The sequence below is a fragment of the Arvicola amphibius genome, chromosome 3, assembly GCF_903992535.2.
Source record: "Arvicola amphibius chromosome 3, mArvAmp1.2, whole genome shotgun sequence".
Taxonomy (NCBI): domain Eukaryota; kingdom Metazoa; phylum Chordata; class Mammalia; order Rodentia; family Cricetidae; genus Arvicola; species Arvicola amphibius.
Genome location: NC_052049.1, coordinates 114349030 through 114368419, shown reverse-complemented (window position 1 = coordinate 114368419; position 19390 = coordinate 114349030). Strand labels below are relative to the sequence as shown.

Genomic DNA, 19390 nt, shown 5'->3' with positions numbered 1-19390 from the left:
CACTACCTCATCACACACCAGGTTCCAGGATTCCTGAACCTGTTTTAACACACAACAACTCCCAAAGGCTTTACTCACACCGCTCGCTAGATGAAGGAAACACCCTTCACTAACACTCCCAAGACCCCAGGGAGTTCAGTACTAGCTGGAATTCTTCCCCAAGCAGAATACCCAGTTAGGAAATGATTACAAAAAAAAATAAATATGTATTTATTTTTAAAAATAAGAAGAAAAGCACTGGCTAAGAACAAGCTCTGGGATAGAGAAGTCACTGTGTCCTGCCAAAGCCAGTCAGACAGCACGGACACAGCCAAGGGTAGGTGCCTAGTCCAAAGGTCAGAACTGACCGCAAGTTGCTGGTTTGTGTCTAGCAAGACAAGCATTAGAGCTGGATGTCAGGCTGTCCTGTGTCACCACCAACACAGCACCACACAGCTGCGGAGAAGCTACATGTCCTCCACACTCCACTTGTAGGCAAGCTCCTCCACAGCCTTCTTGCTGGCAAGCCTGGCAAAGCGCTTCTGTTCAAAGCCATTGGATCTGCAATCAAAAGAGAAGTTTTAGTCAGCCAGAACCCAGAATGTTTATTTTAAAATGGACAGGGAAGTTACTCAAGGGAATACATCTAAAACATATGCAATAACGTCAAAGCAACAAAACATACAAATTAACCATTTCTCAGTCCCTGTTCAGACCTATCGCCACACTTAAAGAATTGTTTCAAACTTTCACTATTCCCTACAAAGGCTCGATACAGTTAGACCTGAAATCTCAGATACTCCAAAGACTGAGAAGGAAGATCACAAGTTCAAGTCCTGCTTGGGCTACAGAGTTGGCCCAAGGTCAGCCTAACAACTTCATGAAGCCCTGTCTCAAAAAAAAAAAAAAAATAAAATAAAATAGTAAAATAGCTGGGCATGAAAGTGAACACCTTTAACCCCAGTACTCGGAAGGCAGAGGCAGGTGGATCTCTATGAGATTGAGGCCAGCCTGGTCTATAAGAGTTCCAGGACAGCCAGGGCTGTCTCAGGGGAAAACAAAAAACAAAAAAACAAAACAAAATAAACAAACAAAAAAAAAACAGTAAAATGAAGGCTGGGGATGTAAGTCAGTAGTAGAGATAGAACTCAATACACAGCACAAAAACAAAGACTCAACTCTCTCTCGGCTGCTGGTCCACAAGCTCCATTACTTAGGCATGACTGAGTTCTCACTGGAAATTAAGTACAATGGATATGGATGTACTGAGTGACACAGCACCTGCTGACAAACTCAGACAAGTGGCACAGAGAGATGGAGGAGGGTAGTAAAAGGATTAGGAAGGATTGAGCAAGCCACATTGTGGGAATGGCCCCAAACCTCAGTCTGAAAGCAACAGATGCACAGGCATAGGAACAAGACCCTTGGTCTGGGCAGTGCTCACTAGTGTGGCCAGAGCCTAGAGAGTGAAAAAGGGAGTGGCCATGGGTCAACACTGGACGCCAAATCCCCAGGAGCTTAGGACATGGTAAAACAAACAAACCAACAAAACCCCCAAACAAACAAACAAACAAAAACTGGCAGAGGCAGGCAGATCTCTGTGAGTTTGAGGCCAGCCTGGTCTACAAGAGCTAGTGCCAGGACAGCCAGAGCTGTTACACAGAAACACCCTATCTCAAAAACAAAACAAAACAAAAACAAACAAAAAACATTTCATTGGAGAAAGATGAGCTAAAATTGCACTTCAAAGACAGTGCTCTGAAGATGTGTGACAAGAAGATTACTACAGCCACTTGAACAACAGAGGAAGGCAGTGATACCAGGATAGCAACAGGGACATGAGAGGCAAAATCAGCAGGATTTGGGCTGACTAGTCACAGTCAAAGGGGGAGGTCAGTGTGCCTCACCAGTTAGTCACCAAATGACCAAATAAATGGGGATGCTGTTATGGATTTTGTTCCTGGTCCCTTTAAGAGACAAGCCACGCCCACTCCCTCACCCATCCGCTGAGGCAGGCTGATCTTCAGCTTCTGGCCTGAGCTTGCTCACTCTCTTATCATCTTCCTCTATCATCTTCCTCTTGGAGAGGCAGCTTCACTTCTGCCTCTCTCCCCACTTCTCTGCTTCCCCCGTGTCCCCCCCGCCTCTCCTTCTCCCTTCCCCCTTCATAACCCCCTGAATATTCAGCCTCACTCTGCAAGTCATGTATATCCACGTCTCTGTCTTCTGCCCACCCGCCATGTGTCTCCCTGCCTGGGACGAGCCACTGCTAGGGGAACGGCAGCCATCTCTGCCTGGGACTGGCTGCTCCCAGGACCCCCGCTGTCTGCCACCACATGGCCCGCTATCACCATTTGGGACCTACAGCATTTCTGCTACCTACAGCTGCCGCCTGGGACTTTATAGCATTTTTAAAAGAACAACAAATGCCATCTCACAGGCTAGTGAGCACAGGAGGGAAGCAAGCGTAGGAGTATGCTCTGTACGTGTGAGCTACATGTGAGGCACCTCAAACATGCATGGACAGAAGACTCCACCATGCTGATGAACACACTAGTCTGCGTCAGACTCCAGATCTGGAACCATGGACAGACAGACAGATAGTGGCTGGAGGCAGCCTGAAGAACAGTGAGGGACTAAAGATGGAGAACTGAGAAACCTCAGAGACTAACAGAGAAAGGGTCATTCAAGACAAAGTCAAGACATGACAAGGAACCAAGAACAGGTCATTATGGAAGCCAATTCAGGGGTGAGGTTTAAATAAACGGTGAGTGGACCACAAATCTCAAATTCCCTCCCCACCCTTCTTTCTCTGCACTGCCACCCCTTTCTGATTTATTTTTCCTATGAGACAAAACATTTGTACACATACGAAATATTACACACATACCTTCACACACACACGAGAACTCTGGGAGACAAAATGACTGAAAAACATACTCAGAAAAGAAGATTAAATGAATAATAATTAAAAAAAAAAACTGTATTAGCCAGGCATGGTAGCACACACCTTTAATTCCAGCACTCAGGAGGCAAAGGCAGGCAGATCTCTTTGAGTTTCAAGGTCAACCTGGTCTACAAAGTGAGTTCTAGAACAGCCAGGGCTGCTATACCAAGGAACCCTGTCTCAAAAAGTCAAAAACAAACAAATAACAAAACTCGGTCTGCAGAGTTCTAAGTCTGGTGTGCACAGAAAGCCAGAGACATGAAGAGCATAGTAAGCACTTCAGCGGCGACGGCCAGCAGCTGCAACAAGAGCCACCTCTGGGTATAAAGCAAGTAAGACTTCAGGAACACCCTCCTGCCAGATGAACTGCAGTGTGACCAGAAAAGCACAGCAGCCAGCTAGCCAGCAACCACAGCCCCTCTATGGCTCTCTACCCACAAGAACTGGAGTCTTAGATTCCAGAAACAGCCTGAGGGACAGAAGACAACGCCTTAGGCCAGCATAAGGTGGGAAGTAGATTCCAACCCTCAAACAGCAATTATGAAACCTGCACAAAATAAACTGCATTGAAGGCACGGGTGAGTACTAAAGCAAGAAAAAAATCCAATGGGAGTCGTTCTGCCGGGGGCAACTTCTCAATCTACACAGCAAAAGTAGACCACAGGCAGAACCATGGCCTGACTAGCTTGAGGTGTTAGTGACAGTGGGAAGAGATGCTACAAAATTAAATCCTGAGACAGAGACACTGCAGAGGGGATAGACCCAATTATCTACCCAAACTTCCCAGCGAGCTTTGGGGAATCACTATGCATGCGCACAGGATACCCTACAGTGAAAGTGTTAGCCACTTATGGAGTCACCAGCATGTAATTTCAACATTCAAGAGGCTATGGCAGGAGGACCCTTGAGCTCAGGACCAACCTGGGCTACATCGCCAATTCTAAACCAGACTAGCCCACAGGGTGGAGTCCTATCCCCAAAACAGAGGAGAGAGATTGGGGAGGAAGAGAGCAATAGGCTATCAACAGAAACCAATCCTGTGACTTGAATGTTGCAATCAGCAGAAAGGACTCAAAACACCATATATATGTATTTTTCCCCAAAAAAAGAAAGCTGTCTCTAAATTGGTAAGCAGATGGGAAATCTCGGCAGAGATATGCAAGCCATCAAATGGGAATGCTGGAAGCAAACCAGCTGAAACAAAACACAACTGATAGCAACTGACAGAAAACAAATAAGACATCAGGCCACAGGTTTTGGAAACTCCAATGCCACCTTAGCCTAACAGATTTTATAAAGTGCCATCTTCCCAAGTAACTGCAGAACATATATCAAGTGCAACAGTCACAAGGGAGACTCAAAAGAATATGCAAATATTCTGGACCAATCCATTGTGCATTTCAGAGAAACTTCTCAGTATACCAAGTGATTTTCTGACAGTGCACAGTGAAAATGTCACCATTTGGAAGTGTGAAAACTCAGCAGATCTACATGTCACACAAGACCAATACATGCAATAATACCATGCATGGGTAAAAGATGCAAAACATAAAACGTCCATGGGCTGGAGAGATGGCTCAGGGATTAAGATAACTAACTGGCTGCTCTTCCAGAGGACCTGTGTTTGAGTCCCAGCACCGTATTGTAATTCCAGTCTCGGGGGATGCCCTCTTCTGGATGCCCCAGCATTCTTCCCGCATAGATACATACAAAAATAAACTTAAAAGGGGGGGGGGGGGGGGGGGAAGAGACTATAAATTGTGTATGCAAGCAATGGTGGGACATGACTTTAATCCCAGAACTTGGCAGGTAGATGTCTATGAGTTCAAGACCAACCTGGTCTATAATAAGAAAATTCCAGGTGAGTACCAGGGCTACAGAGAGAGAGCCTGTCTCGAAGAAAAGGAAAAAGCCACAAAGACCATAAATTTTAATGCAAAACTATCAAAAGCTCTTTGCATGTTTCAGACCCACATAAAAGTGTAAGGAGTAGGTATTTTTCTTTGCTCTGTACCTCCCTTTCCTGCCGGTGACACGGCAGCCTGTACTTCCCGCCTGCACTTCATCCAAACATGCCACAATAGACAAATTCCGAATCTAGCTCTCTACTATAAACTAGACATTAATTACATCTGCAAAAAGTTAAATCAATTCTGTCCTTTTGGTTTGTTGGAAAATAATTATTTTTCATTAAATGTAATAGTAATTATATTAGCATATAGAAGCTTTATTATTTATATAGTAAATATATGCTTTTAAAAATATACTTAAATTTTTAATATAGTGACTATAAATAAATAATCAACATAAAAAGCTTTTTGGGATCTTCACTAGTTTTTTTCAAAATTATACATTTGTTCATATGGGCACACACACACTCAAATGAATGTGCGGAGGAAGAAACAATTTTCAAGACATGGGTCCCAAGACTTGAACTCACATCATTAGGCTTGGCATCAAGTGCCTTCACCCACAGAGCCATCTCACTAGCAGAGTATAACAGGGTCCTGAGATTTACAACTCTGAGAATCATCATACTAAATGCTAACGTCCGTGTGGGCACTGAGATGGGACCTGCGACTGGCAGTGGGCAGGAGCTGTCCTGGCAGTCAGGAAGTCTCTTGAGTACTCAAGTGAGGCACTAGTAAGTAACCACGTGAGGTGGCAGGGCTCAGACATTACCTCGGACTTCCTCCTAGAACAGCGAAGAGAATTCCTGGTAAAGACACAACACAGAGAAGGATGCAGCACACAAGCCTCACTCATCCTCTGGCCAATGTTTGAAACAAAAGTGTGTCCTGTCAGAGTTGCTTCGGTTATCTGTCCTGAGCTTTTGAAAGGACATGGAAAGGAATGGGAGAAATACCCCAAACCTTAGAACTGACACACACAAAGCAGGAGAGAGTGGGGAAAAGCATAGACGGATCTAAGACAGCACAAAGCCAGCTGTGGTTCCAACGCCTGCATTCCCAGTACTCAGGAAGTGGTACACGAGCTGAGATCAGCCGGGCTATGTAGTGAGACACTGTCTCAAAAACAAAAACGAAAAAAGAAAAACAGAGAAGGTTAAGGCAGGCAAAAGAAGGCTGGATGGTGGTGGTGCATACCTTTAATCCCAGCACTTGGAAGGCAGAGGCAGCTGTATTCCTGTGAGTTCAAGGCCAGCCTGGTATACAGAGCGAGTTTCAGGACAGCCAACAGTACACAGAGAAACCTTGTGTCAAAGGAAGAAAAAAAAGAGCCAGGCAGAAGAGAGAAGAAAAACAGAAATCACATCTACCTGTCCACTCCATCCCAGCGGTATCCAGGCCAGATATTGAATCTATTGGGAGGAGGTGCAGGACCATTATAGCGAGGCCTCACTAAAGACAAAAATGAGAAAAAAGAAATTAGCTACTGTCATAATTTGATTCAGAGCTAGATGGCAATGGGAGAAAATTCTTCATGAGAGTTCCCATTGTTTTGAACCCAAGCTTCCAACAGGCATTACAGCTGTGGGCAGGCTCCTCTGTTGAAAGCTGTGTCCATGCCTCTTAACCCACCTCCAGCTCTGGCAACTCCCAGTCTCACCTTTCTTGTGCTTGTTCTCCTTAGCCTTATTCTTCTTAATGAAGTTGGCCATCGGGTCCCCCTCTCTCTCTTGTTCTCTCAGCATCCGATCCAGATCTTCATCATCGATATAGCGGGCCAGAGGCTTCTGCATCTCCTTCATTGCATCCTCTACATTCTGCTGCTGCTGCCGGCTCTGGGCAAGCCTGGGCAAAACAAAAGAAGCATCCTGGGTAACCATTTCCCCCTACATTGAGGAACTGCAATGCTACTCTGCAGAATTTCCTCTTTGTAGCAGCAGAGGCTAATAGCGTAAAAGCTCAGAATCCCAGCTGGAGGTAGGAGCCTACCATCTCTCAGAGACCCAGCACCTGAGGCTCATCCCCAGATCAGCTTTGTGTTCTTACCCTTTGCCCCACTGGGCATAAAGCTCATCTCGCTCTGAGTCCTTCTCTGCTTTTCTCCTCTGCTCCAGGCGTTCCAGCTTCAAATTCCTCTTCCGACCAGACTTGTCTCGAAACACCGTTTCAGCAAATTCAAACTGAGCTATGATGGGAAATCACATTTTTAAAGATAAACACCAAGCATCACAATCAAATAACATTCTAGCACTCAAGACCAGCTGCTTGGGATCTTCATGCTGGTAAGAACTCCACAGTCAGGCCACAGAGCTCCCACCAACATATGCACATCAGGGGAAAGCAGCGCTTGGATTACTGAGGTTAAAGTGCTGCACAAAAACCTGAGTAGACACATGGAAGCAATGAAAAGTTTCAACTAGCAAATACAATAAGCCACACTTAAAAACAGAAAAGACAGAGAGCTACACGAGCTGGAAGTGGCCCCTGAATGCTCTCGTTTGTACCTCCAAAGGCTGTGGTGTCTTGGTCCTGTTTCTTGAGATCCTGCTGCTCCCGCTGAACATCAGTCACCAACCCAGTTTTTGCTCCAGAATACATACGTGCAGTCTGTGCAAAAGAATAAGAATACATGTGTGCGGTCTGTGCAAGAGAAGAGGAATACATGTGTGCAGTCTGTGCAAGAGAACAGGAATACATGTGTGCAGTCTGTGAAAGAGAACAAGAATATATGTGTGCAGTCTGTGTAAGAGAAGAGGCAACAGTCAACACCGTGAGGCAGCTAGTTGCTTGTATGTCTGATCATCAGCAATAGCGAAACCAAAACCTCTAGTTTCATATTCTCATTATTGACCACAGGTTCACACCATAGGGAGGAATTTCTAATCTCATGAAGCACTTTATACTAGTAAATTTTAAAGTAAACAGAAAGAGAAACACACAGCACATAGAAGAAGAGGCTAAGAACATGCAAGCTTTCTTTCTCTTTTTAAGATAGGGTCCCATACAGGACAGGCTGGCCTTGAACTCACCTATGCCTGTTTCAGAAAGGAAGCTGAGGATTAAAGGAATCAAGTTTCTTGCCCAATCTCACAGATACTAAGTAGCAGAAGGAGGATTTAAAACTATGATTGGTTTCCTGGGGTTCTGTGCTTCCAATTGCACTCTGCAAGCTGTCAGCCTCAGCTTATTATCAAGAAAACAGGTGGTGCCTGATCATCCTATCAGGGGGGAGGATGCAGAAGGGTCTGAAGTTCAAGGCAATCCTGGTGTACTCTCAAAACAAAAACAAACAAACAAACAAAAAACTGGGAGGCTTCTGGATATACTGAAACTTGTGGCATTACAAGGCTATAAAAGGCTGGAGCCTCCTATGAAATCTGGTATAAGCTGGGCACTCCTGATCCAAAATTGGAAATACACAGCAGTCCATAATCCAAGATATTGAGCATCATTTTGTGCAGTATCTGCAAAGCCTTCAAATCTTCAAGCATCTGGATAAGGCATCCCCAAGCATCTGCTTACAAGTCCAGCTCAAATGAGTCAGAGCCATGCTGCCTTCAGAGAGAAGTTCCAGAAGTGCTTTTAACTCAGACTTACTGAACTGAATCTTGACTCTCTGGCTGCAATGTTTTTGGTGTCTGTAAAGATAGATGGGAGGATAGATGTGTCTGATAAAGACACAAGTCCTGGAAATCCCTACCTTCTTCCCGGGACGGGGACTCCTTCGAGGAGGAGAGAGATCAGAATCAGAAGATTTGGTCCTCTGTCTTCTCCGGGGTGGAGAGAGGTCAGAGTCAGAGCTCCGACGTCTCTGTCTATTCCGTGGCGGTGACAGATCCGCGTCAGAATCCTGGTGTCCTGGATTTTGTTTTTGCCGTGGAGGAGAAAGGTCTGAATCAGAGGCTTTTTGGCAGACACCTAGGTAGAAAGGCAGTCAAAGTGTGACTCCTCTGTTTCCTAGGTGAAGAGCTTGTATGAAATCTCTGGGTTAAGAGAACCTAGGGATTAAAGAATGGGATGGTCCAGAGGTAAAGTGAACCAAGTATGTAAGGCCCTGGTTTTGGTCCCAGCACAGGTAGAAAAAAGGAGGATAAATTAACCTCCTTGGAAGAATATTTCTAAGAACTTACCATGTACCAGGTGTTGGTGGCACACGCCTTTAATCCCAGTACTTGGGAGGAAGAGGCAGGCAGATCTCTGTGAGCTTGAGGCCAGCCTGGTCTACAAGAGCTAGTTCCAGGACAGGCTCCAAAGCTACAGAGAAACCCTGCCTCAGAAAAAAACACCTTACCACACTGGGGTACTCGGCCATCCTATAAAAAAAAAAAAAAACATAAAACAAGCGCAGGAGACACGGAGAACAAAGTCAGGGGCTCTGTGTCCTGGCCACCAGTGTCTGGGGACTTTGAAAAGTATGTGAAATTTCTGACATTCATCTATACTTTGGTCTACCACTGCCACTCTGTCCAGAATCAACAAGAAGAGTTTGGAGTCAGCCCTCGTGGTATGGCAGAGTCAGGAAGGCCTGGAGTATGTGCTGATATCCTCAAACTCAAGAATAATGAAGTGATTTATGTGTTGCTTTCATTGGTTGAATAAAGAAACTGCCTAGGCCTTTTGATAGGGTAGCATTTAGGTAGGCGGAGTAGACAGAACAGAAGACTGGGAGGAGGAAGGCAGACAGGGAGAGCCGCCATGAAGTTGCCAGGTCAGAGACGCTGAATCTTTCCGAGTAAGCCACGACATCGTGGTGATACACAGATTAACGGAAATGGGTTAGATCAGGATGTGAGAGATGGCCAAGAAGAGGCTAGATATAATGGGCCAGACAGTAATTAAATTAATACAATTTCTTTGTGGTTATTTTGGGGATTAGGCTAGCCAGGTAGCAGGATGCAGCCCGCCCCTTCTACAACAGTTTGGCACCCAACGTAGGGCTCAAACCCTTGACCCTGAGATTAAGAGTCTCATGCTCTACCAACTGAGCAGCGGGATACAGCCCACTCCTTCTACAACAAAAGTAATTTAACTTTAAAATCAAAACAGTTGCCAGAACAAATGCATAGGTCTGCTCTCGATGACAGTGTCCTGCAGTGGGTACCAGGTTGTAGCAACGGCCACATGTTCTGACCTACCAACTGCTCAGCTTTCTAGGAACCTGTCACTTAAATCCCCAAGAGATCTAAGATAAGAAATAATCCATAGTTGTTCCAACAGTATATGTACAGGATGACTGTCAACTATCCTAAGAGCAAAGCTAGAAATAATCCAAAGCATGCAATCTCAGGAAAATGGCTGAGTCAATTTATATAACATAAAAAGATTAAAAAAAAAAAAATAAGAAAAAGAAAACCACAGTAACATAACAATACCTATAAACCAGAGAAATTTTGTTGAGTGGAGAGAGCAAGTAAGACCATACACAGCAGGTACGCTCTGCACAGCCAGGCTCATGCATGATCACACACAGCAGGTACACTCTGCACAGCCAGGCTCATGCATGCCAGAGAGCACCCAAGGCCCTGGCTACAACATTAACAATGACGGTGTCTGAATGACTGTTCGTGAAAACCTTCCTGTGCATTCTATTCACAGCTTTTATTTGCATCTATTATTACTGTATGTGTGAGTGCAGGTGCCCACACATGGAGGACAGAGGACAGCATTCAGAGTCGGTTTTCTCCTCTCACTGCACGGGTACAGAAAATTCTTTTACCCACAAAGCCACCTCGCCTGCCCCATCAGTGCCTTTTTATGGGGTAGAGGGTGAGCAAGAGCACATAAGAACTTTCCTCCCTACCCCTGGGAGTTTTTAACTCTACGCCTAGCCCCTCGAGTTTCAAAATGTTTCCAAAGAAACTCACTCTCATACTCACAAGATCAAGTTCCTCTTACAAACAGCCATATGCTCACCTTTAGGATCAAACTGCTTCTTAGCTCCAACATGAGCCTTTGCTTGCCGTTTCCGTGGAGAAAGGTCAGAGTCCTGCCTGTACTTGCTGTTCTTGGAGAATGATGGGTGAGAGGGCCCCAGCCCCCTCTGGTGTACAGCCTTGCTAGAGGATCTTTCTGCAGCTTTACTACTTTTGGTTCTGGACAGTTCCAAATCAGGGGAGTCATGACGGGCCCTCCTGAGATGCTGTGGGTTTGAAGTGTCAAAAGTCCTCCTATGTGTAGCTGTGTCAGGGGAGTGGTTATGGGCCCTTCTGGGGGGAGAGACACCCGAGGAACAAGGATGGCCTCTCCTAGAAGATGCACCTGAGGAATTACGATGAGACTTCCTGGGAGGAGATGTGTCTGAGACATGGCGGGATCTCCTTGGGGGAGAGGGATCTGGGGTATCATGACGGGATCTCCTTGGGGGAGAGGGATCTGGGGTATCATGACGGGATCTCCTTGGGGGAGAGGGATCTGGGGTATCATGACGGGATCTCCTTGGGGGAGAGGGATCTGGTGTATCATGACGGGCCCTCCTGGGAGGAGATGGATCCGGGGTGTCATGACGAACCCTCCTAGGAGGAGACGGATCTGGTGTATCATGACGGGTCTTCCTGGGAGGAGATGGATCTGGGGTGTCATGACGGGCCCTCCTAGAAGATGGATCTGGGGTGTCATGACGAACCCTCCTAGGAGAAGATGGATCTTGCTCATCATGACGGAAATGTCCATCTTCACTGTGGTCTAAATACAAAAGCAAACAGATTCCCCACAAGAGCGCTGTGCATATCTCACCCAGTTTAAAAGCCTGGCCCAGAAACACGTATCTCTGAACTACTGGAAAAGCCCATAAGGTCTACCTGGCTCTGTGCTTAGGGGCAGCAAAGCAGCACTCACAGACAACCTAAAGAGTAACTCCTCTCACTTCCTCCCAAGACCCCAGTGTGCAAAGCACTTAAAGCACGTTTATCTATAGTACTCCTATAGTAAGCAGGGCAGTGATCGTGTCTAACAGACATGAAAACAGAGGTTCTGGGGATCCCCTAAGGCCACCCTTACTCAGAGAAGACATGTCCCCATCCCAGTCATTTCACTCCCAATCCAATTCATTTCCAGTGATTCCTGTTTCTATGTAGTCTAGATCATTTACAGGCTCACTTACTCCTTTTTCAAAAGGCACAGTGACTGAACTTGTACACATCAAAATGAGACGTACTAAGTATTTAGTCCATGTCACTATGCTCCCCTTTTAAGAGGGGAGATCAGGAAAAAAAGAAAAAGAAAAAAATCAAACATTAACTGCTATCTACTGTGGAGCAATGCTGTATACAGATTTCTTAACTCTCACAAGCCGGGGAAGCCTGGGCTCCATGCTCTTCCTGTTACTCACACAGTCCTTCCAAAGTTCTGCTGTTACCAACTGCTCCCTCTTGTGGATCAGGGAGGAACAGGGCTAAAAGGCTCCTAAACAGTCATGGTCAACAAGTCAGCCTCTAATGCCCCGTGTCCTCCTCCAGAAGTCCTGACACCCTTTCCCCACAATTGTCATAATCACTGACACAATGAAACAAGCAACACATTTCTCTAGAGCAGCGCTTCTCAACTTCCTAACGCTGTGACCTTTAACACAGTTCCTCATGTTGTGGTGACCCTGACCATAACATTATTTCATTGCTAATTCCTGTCATCTTGTTACTGCTATGATTTGTAAGATAAATATTTATAATGTAATTTATAATATGAAATGATAGGCAACCCCCAAAGGGGTTGAGAACCACCGCTCTAAAGCAAGAAGGTTTATAGGACCTGCCCTATAGACCAGACATTTAGAGTATGTGCTGCTGACACTCACCTCCCAGGAGCTTCCATTTGGCACTGGAGCGGAAGGCCTCCATCTGCTTCACCTCTTCTGGACGTTCATCCACAAACTCAGCCACCTGCAGGAGTGGGACACTACAGTAAGAGACTGCAGAATCCGGCCAAGGAGCACTCGTCACAAGAGCCTCCTAACACACACAGGGCCCACTTACCCTTGTGGCATCAGGAAACATGCAGCAGTGCTGTTACTCTTGCCCCATGAACACTGTCACTCTAGTGACTGCAGGCCTTCCTCTGACCAGTCACTCTCCCTCCAGAGACAAAATCATACAAACCTTCTTAGTAATTGTGCTGGCACAACGGCCATGAGTAGGTGAAAAGCTCATTCCTTCCACGTTTTTAGTTTCCACACACAGTGAGAACACGGCCTTCCTAACCTGCCCGTCACTAGTCAAAGATTCAGCTCTTACAAAGCTTTTCCTGTGATTATCACAATGACAGGTCTTGAATCCAACTAGAGGGAACTACTAGCCATACACCACATTACAGAATGTTCAGAGACGGCCTCCAATCTTCCTGATCAATGATAAACGACCACTCATAGAATCCTCCCTGATGCAGAACTCACCTTTCAAGTCAGTCCCTGTATTCTGCAACAGCAAAAGAACATTCTTGGTTTTATTGAACCCATATCTGCCCTCAGAGAACTTCTTTTCCTCCATCCTAACTCTGACCTCTAATCCCTTTCCGACTGAGAGACCTTCAGCGTGGCTATAGTTATACAGAGCAGCTGTGCAAGCACGATTCTCCTATTCAGTTCCTCACCATAATCCTGCCAAGAAAGATTGGAGGCCACCGACCAGCAAACTGTGCCTCAGAGAAGGTAAATGACCCTAGGCTAGCCAACCATAAAAATGGAATTCAAACGCAGGCCATCATTCCTCTGTACTACTTCTGCTCCCCAAGGCCCACCATCACTCCTCATATAATCTGCTCTGAGCTCTATCCCTGGGCGGTCCTCCAACTCACAGAGATCCGCCTGCCACTGCCTCCAGAGTGCTGGGATGAAAGTGTGAGCCCCATCAGTGAGCTCAATGCCCTTATTTCTAAAAGCAGGACTCAAAGGACTTGCTCTGAGGACTGAATGAGATCCTTTGTGTTTGCTCAGGAGTGCCTGGTACATGGTTGGTACTCAATAAACTAAGTCTACCAGTCATCCTTGCATGCAGAGAATTGCTTTTATCTCCCTCTGGTCACCTGATTATCATTCCCGAACAGTGCTAGGCTGGAAGATCAAAATTCAAAACCTTCTGCTGAAAATTTATAATATTCACACCAGCACACAGTAAAATCACTACTTTGGGATAATTTGTACGAGCACCACAGACAAAAACAGCACCAGACAGCTCTTTGTGTCACCTCTTCCCTTGCTCAGCTTTCCCCTAAAGCTTTAACCCACACTGGGGAGTCAAGGATGAGACACCTAAATCATTTCAAAGTCCTGACAAGACTCCAAGATACATACCACAGGCAAATCTCCATCCTCTTCCTCCTCCTTTTCCGGCTTAGTGGTAGAGATAGCTGCCCAGCCCACATCATCATCAACAATCCGCATTCTAGATGGGAACAATAAAAGGCTCAAAAAGGCACTCATTCTGGGACACAGGCCTATGTACACTAGTCTATTGGGTTTTTTACATTTATTTATCGTGTGTGTATATGTGACGGTATATTCATGTACCACAGCACGCATATGGAGGTCAGAGGACAATTGCAGAAGTCGGTTCTCTCCCTCCACCATGTGGGTTCAGGGGGCCGAACTCGGGTTGTCAGGCTTGCTGGCAAGCACTGAGCCATCTCACTGGCCCTGTATTGGTTTTTAAAGTTCAAAAGTATGGCTCAAGCCGGGCAGTGGTGGCGCACGCCTTTAATCCCAGCACTCGGGAAGCAGAGGCAGGCGGATCTCTGTCAGGACAGGCTCCAAAGCTATACAGAGAAACTCTGTCTTGAAAAAAAAATTAAAAAAAGTATGGCTCAGTCTTTGGACTGCTACTGTCAAACCACTCCAACACTGTCCCATCATTTGTTTTGTTTGTTTTTGGAGACAGAGTTTCTCTGTATAGAACAGCCCCAGCTGTGCCTCTGCCTCCCGAGTGCTGGGATTAAAGGCGTGCGCCACCTCCTGGCTCAGCACTGCCCATCTTGGATTGAGTCAAATTTCTTAATCTATCAGTTTTTACAAATGCAGCCCCTTCCCTCTGTCAGGCCCACTCTTCTCTCCCTTAACCAGGGATCTCATTTTCTTTCGGTTCTGACACTGAATAGCTTTTTTGGATGTATTTTTCTTGTTCATTGTCTCCTACTCACAACCTGGAAATCCCTCCACACACTCTTATAATGTTTTCATTTGTATTTATCAAACAAGTTAAATCAATATGTTGTATCACTGGTTGTATAAAGCCCACATTCCCATTAAACTCTAAGTTCCAACAGCCAAGAACTAGGACATTTTTTTATTTGTTCATCCCCCCCCCCCTCGGATACTCTCCCTATGGTTAGGTTCAAACCCTGTTCTTCTGCCCCAGCCTGCCCCACACTGGGACTGTTAGGTATCCACCACCATATCCTGCTGACTAATCCGTCTTGCTCATCAAGGCCTCTTCAACACAACTGTCACAGGAGATGACAGTCAGCCCTGCCATACCAATGGATTCCGCAACCACAAATTCAACCTACCACAGACTAAAAATACCCAGGGAAAAGAAAATTACCAGGCCGGGCAGTGGGTGGTACACGCCTTTAATCCCAGCACTTGAAAGACAGAGGCAGGAGGATCTCAGTGAGTTTAAGGCCAGCCTGGTCTACAAAGTGAGTTCCAGAAGAGCCAGGACTGTTACATAGAGAAACCCCATCTCAAAAAACAAAACAAAAACAAAAACAAAAAAAAAGAAAGAAGGAAGGAAGGAAGGAAGGAAGGAAGGAAGGAAGGAAGGAAGGAAGGAAGGAGAAAGGAAGGAAGGAAGGAAGGAAGGAAGGAAGGAAGGAAGGAAGATAGGAAGGAAGGAAGGAAGGAAGGAAGGAAGGAAGGAAGGAAGGAAGGAAGGAAGGATTACCAATGACCAATGTATTAAACAGATACAGACTTTCTTTGGTGACAGTGCCCTAAACAACGTAACAACTACTGGCATACCATTTGCCTTAGGGCTCCTACTGCTGCAACAAAACACCTTGACCAAAAGGCAAGTTAAGGAAAGGATTTATATGGCTTACACTTCAGCATTTCTTTTCATGACTGAAAAAAGTCAGGACAGGAACTCAAACAGGGCAGGATCCTGGAGTCAGGAGCTAATGCAGAGGCCAAGGAGAAGTGCTACCGACTGGCCTGCTTCCCATGGCTTGCTCAGCCTGCTTTCTTATAGAACCCAGATCACCAGCCCAGGGATGGCACCACCCACCATGGGCTGGGCCCTCCTGCATAGATCACTAAAGGAGAAAATGCCTTACAGTCAGAGATCTCATGGAGGCATTTCCTCTGCTAAGGCTCCTTCCTCTGATGAACCTAGCTTATGCTGAACTGACACACAAAACCAGCCAGTACACCATCTAAGCTGCAGTGGGTGTTGTAAGTAACCCAGAGATGATTTAAAGAGGATGTGAATAGTTTTCCCGCAAATACCGTATCGTTGTGTGGAGGAACTTAAGTACCTGTGGACTGGAACCAGTCCACCAACTACTGAACGATGACGGCAGCCAATAACGTGATCCACACAGATGAACTGTGCTGCAAAGAGGTATTTGAAAAGCCAAGAACACAGGATGCATCTTTAATCACAACAGCCATTTCAGACAAACAGTAGTGTTCAGGGTCACTGCTTTAAAGCCTTGGACACAGAGTCTCAGAGAGATGAACTCTCTTGCCCAAGACCACCCAGGCTATAAACATAAATAGCATGGCTGGGACTCAAACTCTAGTGTTGTTACAAAGCTTAAACTTTTTTCCCTGCATGGCATTGCTTCTTCTTATAAGGATGTCAACCCACTGAATTTGGCACCCACCTTAACTGGATATAGGCTCAACTGGTAACACCCCAAGATTCCATCTCCAAATGATGCCAGGCTGAAGTTCCAAATGAAGATAAGTCTGGGCAAAGGAGGAATTAGTCTACCCACTTCAATGGGCCACAAAATTTTCTCAGCTGAGATAGGGGAATAATACTGTTAGATCACGATGCTGCCCCCATGGACAGGAGCAGTGAGCCACGCTTTATATTCTATCTAGCACCTTCTCTAAGCTGCTAAGCTCCTAGCAAGTAGCAGACCCAGGGTGGGTGTAAGAGGGGGATTAGCTTCCGGAGTTTCGACCTTGTATCCAAAATAGCACCTTCTTAAAAAGCTGCTAAATTTAGGGCCGCTGCTCTAAAGTATATAGGGAATTTCCTTTGTTCTGTGGGCTGATGTTGGATCTTCTATCCCAAATTTTCCAGGTTCCAGGGGCCAAGTCACTACAGGGTATTTCATCCGAAATCTGTCTCAGCACACCTCACTTTTGAACCTGGAAAGTAAATTACTTCAAACAATGTCTAGCGCACATTGGTGGCGCACACCTTTAATCCAGCCTTTAATCCCAGCACTCGGGAGGCAGAGGCAGGCAGATCTCTGAGTTCAAGGCCAGCCTGGTCTACAAGAGCTAGTTCCAGGACAGGCTCTAGAAACTCCAGGGAAACCCTGTCTCGAAAAACCAAAAAAAAAAAAAAATGTCTACTTCATCATCACAAGGTTCTGAAAGTTATACAGTCGAAGTTTGTGGAAAGAGGCCAAACACATGAGATGAACTGCACCCATGTTAATTGATACTGTTAGTAGATAAGAGTAACAGGACTTGGATCTTTGATTACAGATCAATTCCTGATACTTTGAAGCTCCCAGAAACAATTTTTAGACCCTAAAATAAAAATTAAAAAAAAAAAAACAAGCCGGGCGGTGGTGGCGCACGCCTTTAATCCCAGCACTCGGGAGGCAGAGGCAGGCGGATCTCTGTGAGTTCGAGACCAGCCTGGTCTACAAGAGCTAGCTCCAGGACAGGCTCCAAAGCCACAGAGAAACCCTGTCTCGAACCCCCCCCCCCAAAAAAAAAGAAAAAAAAAGCAAGTCCTGGGGCTTTGAATGAGCTCCACTATTCTGAGGCAAGACTTCAATCTGTTCGACGGACAATGCAAGGTTACAAAGGCGGGAAAACAGTGGGGAAAGTTCCAGCTAGTCTTAACACACGGAAGGCGCTGCTCAGAGGATGAGGCCTGAGCTGCCAGCGGTGGCGACAAGCTCGCCCCGGAGCAGTGGAGCGGGGCCTGGGCTCCGGCTGGGGTCGGCAGCGCTCGGAGCGCCGCGCGGGCGGTGAGGAGGTAGAGCTGCGGCCGAGGCGCAACGGGGCAGCGCGACGTCCCCACAGTTCACTCACCCCTTGCCAGCGGCGCCTCCCGGCTTCGGTCGTTTTTTGCGCCTCTTCCGAACGGACTCTGAACCTCCTTCCAGGCCGGCATCTGCCCCAGACAAGTAACGCTTCAGATACTCAGCCTTGGAGACCGGCGGAGCTGCCGCCATGGCAGCGGCGAGGGCGGAGCAACGGCTCGGCGCGAGGGACAAACTTCTTCTACTGGAAACGGATGGGGGTGGAGCCAGGAGCGGAAGCCCTAACGCCTGATAGGTGTAATGACTCTAAACTAGCCTTTGCAGGGTGTGGGTGGGTGGCTGGGTGGGTGTGTTGTAAAAGGCCGGTTTTGCTTTCCTGTTACGACGCACACGAGCAACACCCTCAGCCAGGACTGTCCTAGCTGGAGGTCTCAGGCCGACTTAACTAGATCCTGCCCTGATGGCTTCTACGCCAGAAGAAAACTCAGATCAGACAGAGCACCTGTTTGAATATGGGGCCGATCATAACTGCACTACTGGGGGCAAGTTATTGAACAGCATATTAATAATGGATGCTGTGCCAAATGCTTAGAAGTGTAATTAGTTTATTTCCGCTATTTTTACTGGTATAAATTCTTTTTGATGGACAGTATGCTGGAACAGGCTTCCAAATATCATTTAGAGGGAGTCAAACAAACCCCACCCCCAATATTCTGACTATGAAAAATGAATAGGTTTGATCAAATCTTTACACGTTTGGTATTGTCTCAAGAAAATGGTATAAAATCTTCTCAATAAAAATGACATGGATTTGATGTCAGTGTGGCAAAAAAAAAAAAAAAAAAAAAAAGGAAGATTCTGGTACTTCTTCTATAGAGGGTTAAGTGTTTTGTGAATCTTCACTTGACCCCCACAGCTGTTTCTTCTTCCATCTAGCACTGGGGATGGAACCCAGGAACTTGCACATGGTAGGTAAAAGTTCTAGAGCAGAACTCTATCCCCCCGCCCCTTTCTGAATTGTGAAGACAAGATCTTCCTAAATTGTTTGGGTTGATCTTGAATTTGTTATCCTCCTGCCTCAGCATCCCAAGTAGGTAGACTGCACACTTGCACCACCACGGCCTGGCCTTCGGTTTTATTACCTTCTTTATAGATAAGTTTGGACAAGTACCGGAGCCCACCCATTTTCACACTCAGATTCTGCAGATTCTGGCGTTTGCCAGCAGAGGCCAGCAACACGTGGAGCAGTTTGGGTTGTTTTGCTCTTAGACAGGGTTTCTCTGTGTAACCTGCCTGCCTGTACCTGATGTGAGGAGGAAAGGTAGATAGTTTTACAGTGGGTACCCAATGTCCTCCTCCTCTAGCTTCCACATGCACATACATCATTACACAC

The 19390-nt window shown here is 46.2% G+C and overlaps 1 protein-coding gene across 2 annotated transcripts; it reads right to left on the bottom strand.

Annotated features, from left to right (window-relative positions):
- Window positions 1-186: 186 nt before the first annotated feature.
- Bud13 (BUD13 homolog) lies at window positions 187-18223 on the bottom strand. Of its 2 annotated transcripts, XM_038323527.1 has the most exons (10): window positions 18047-18223; window positions 14117-14207; window positions 12626-12710; window positions 10750-11517; window positions 8537-8754; window positions 7341-7443; window positions 6883-7021; window positions 6497-6681; window positions 6207-6288; window positions 187-540 (listed from the first exon to the last, which is right to left on the bottom strand). In XM_038323527.1, exons 1-10 carry the CDS (start codon window positions 18187-18189, stop codon window positions 447-449), a joined length of 1908 nt encoding a protein of 635 aa, XP_038179455.1. In that variant the 5' UTR covers window positions 18190-18223; the 3' UTR covers window positions 187-446. The 2 variants fall into 2 exon arrangements, with proteins under 2 accessions (XP_038179455.1, XP_038179456.1); XM_038323528.1 differs by lacking the exon at window positions 18047-18223 and having other exon boundaries at window positions 10750-11462.
- Between the last annotated feature and the right edge of the window lie 1167 nt (window positions 18224-19390).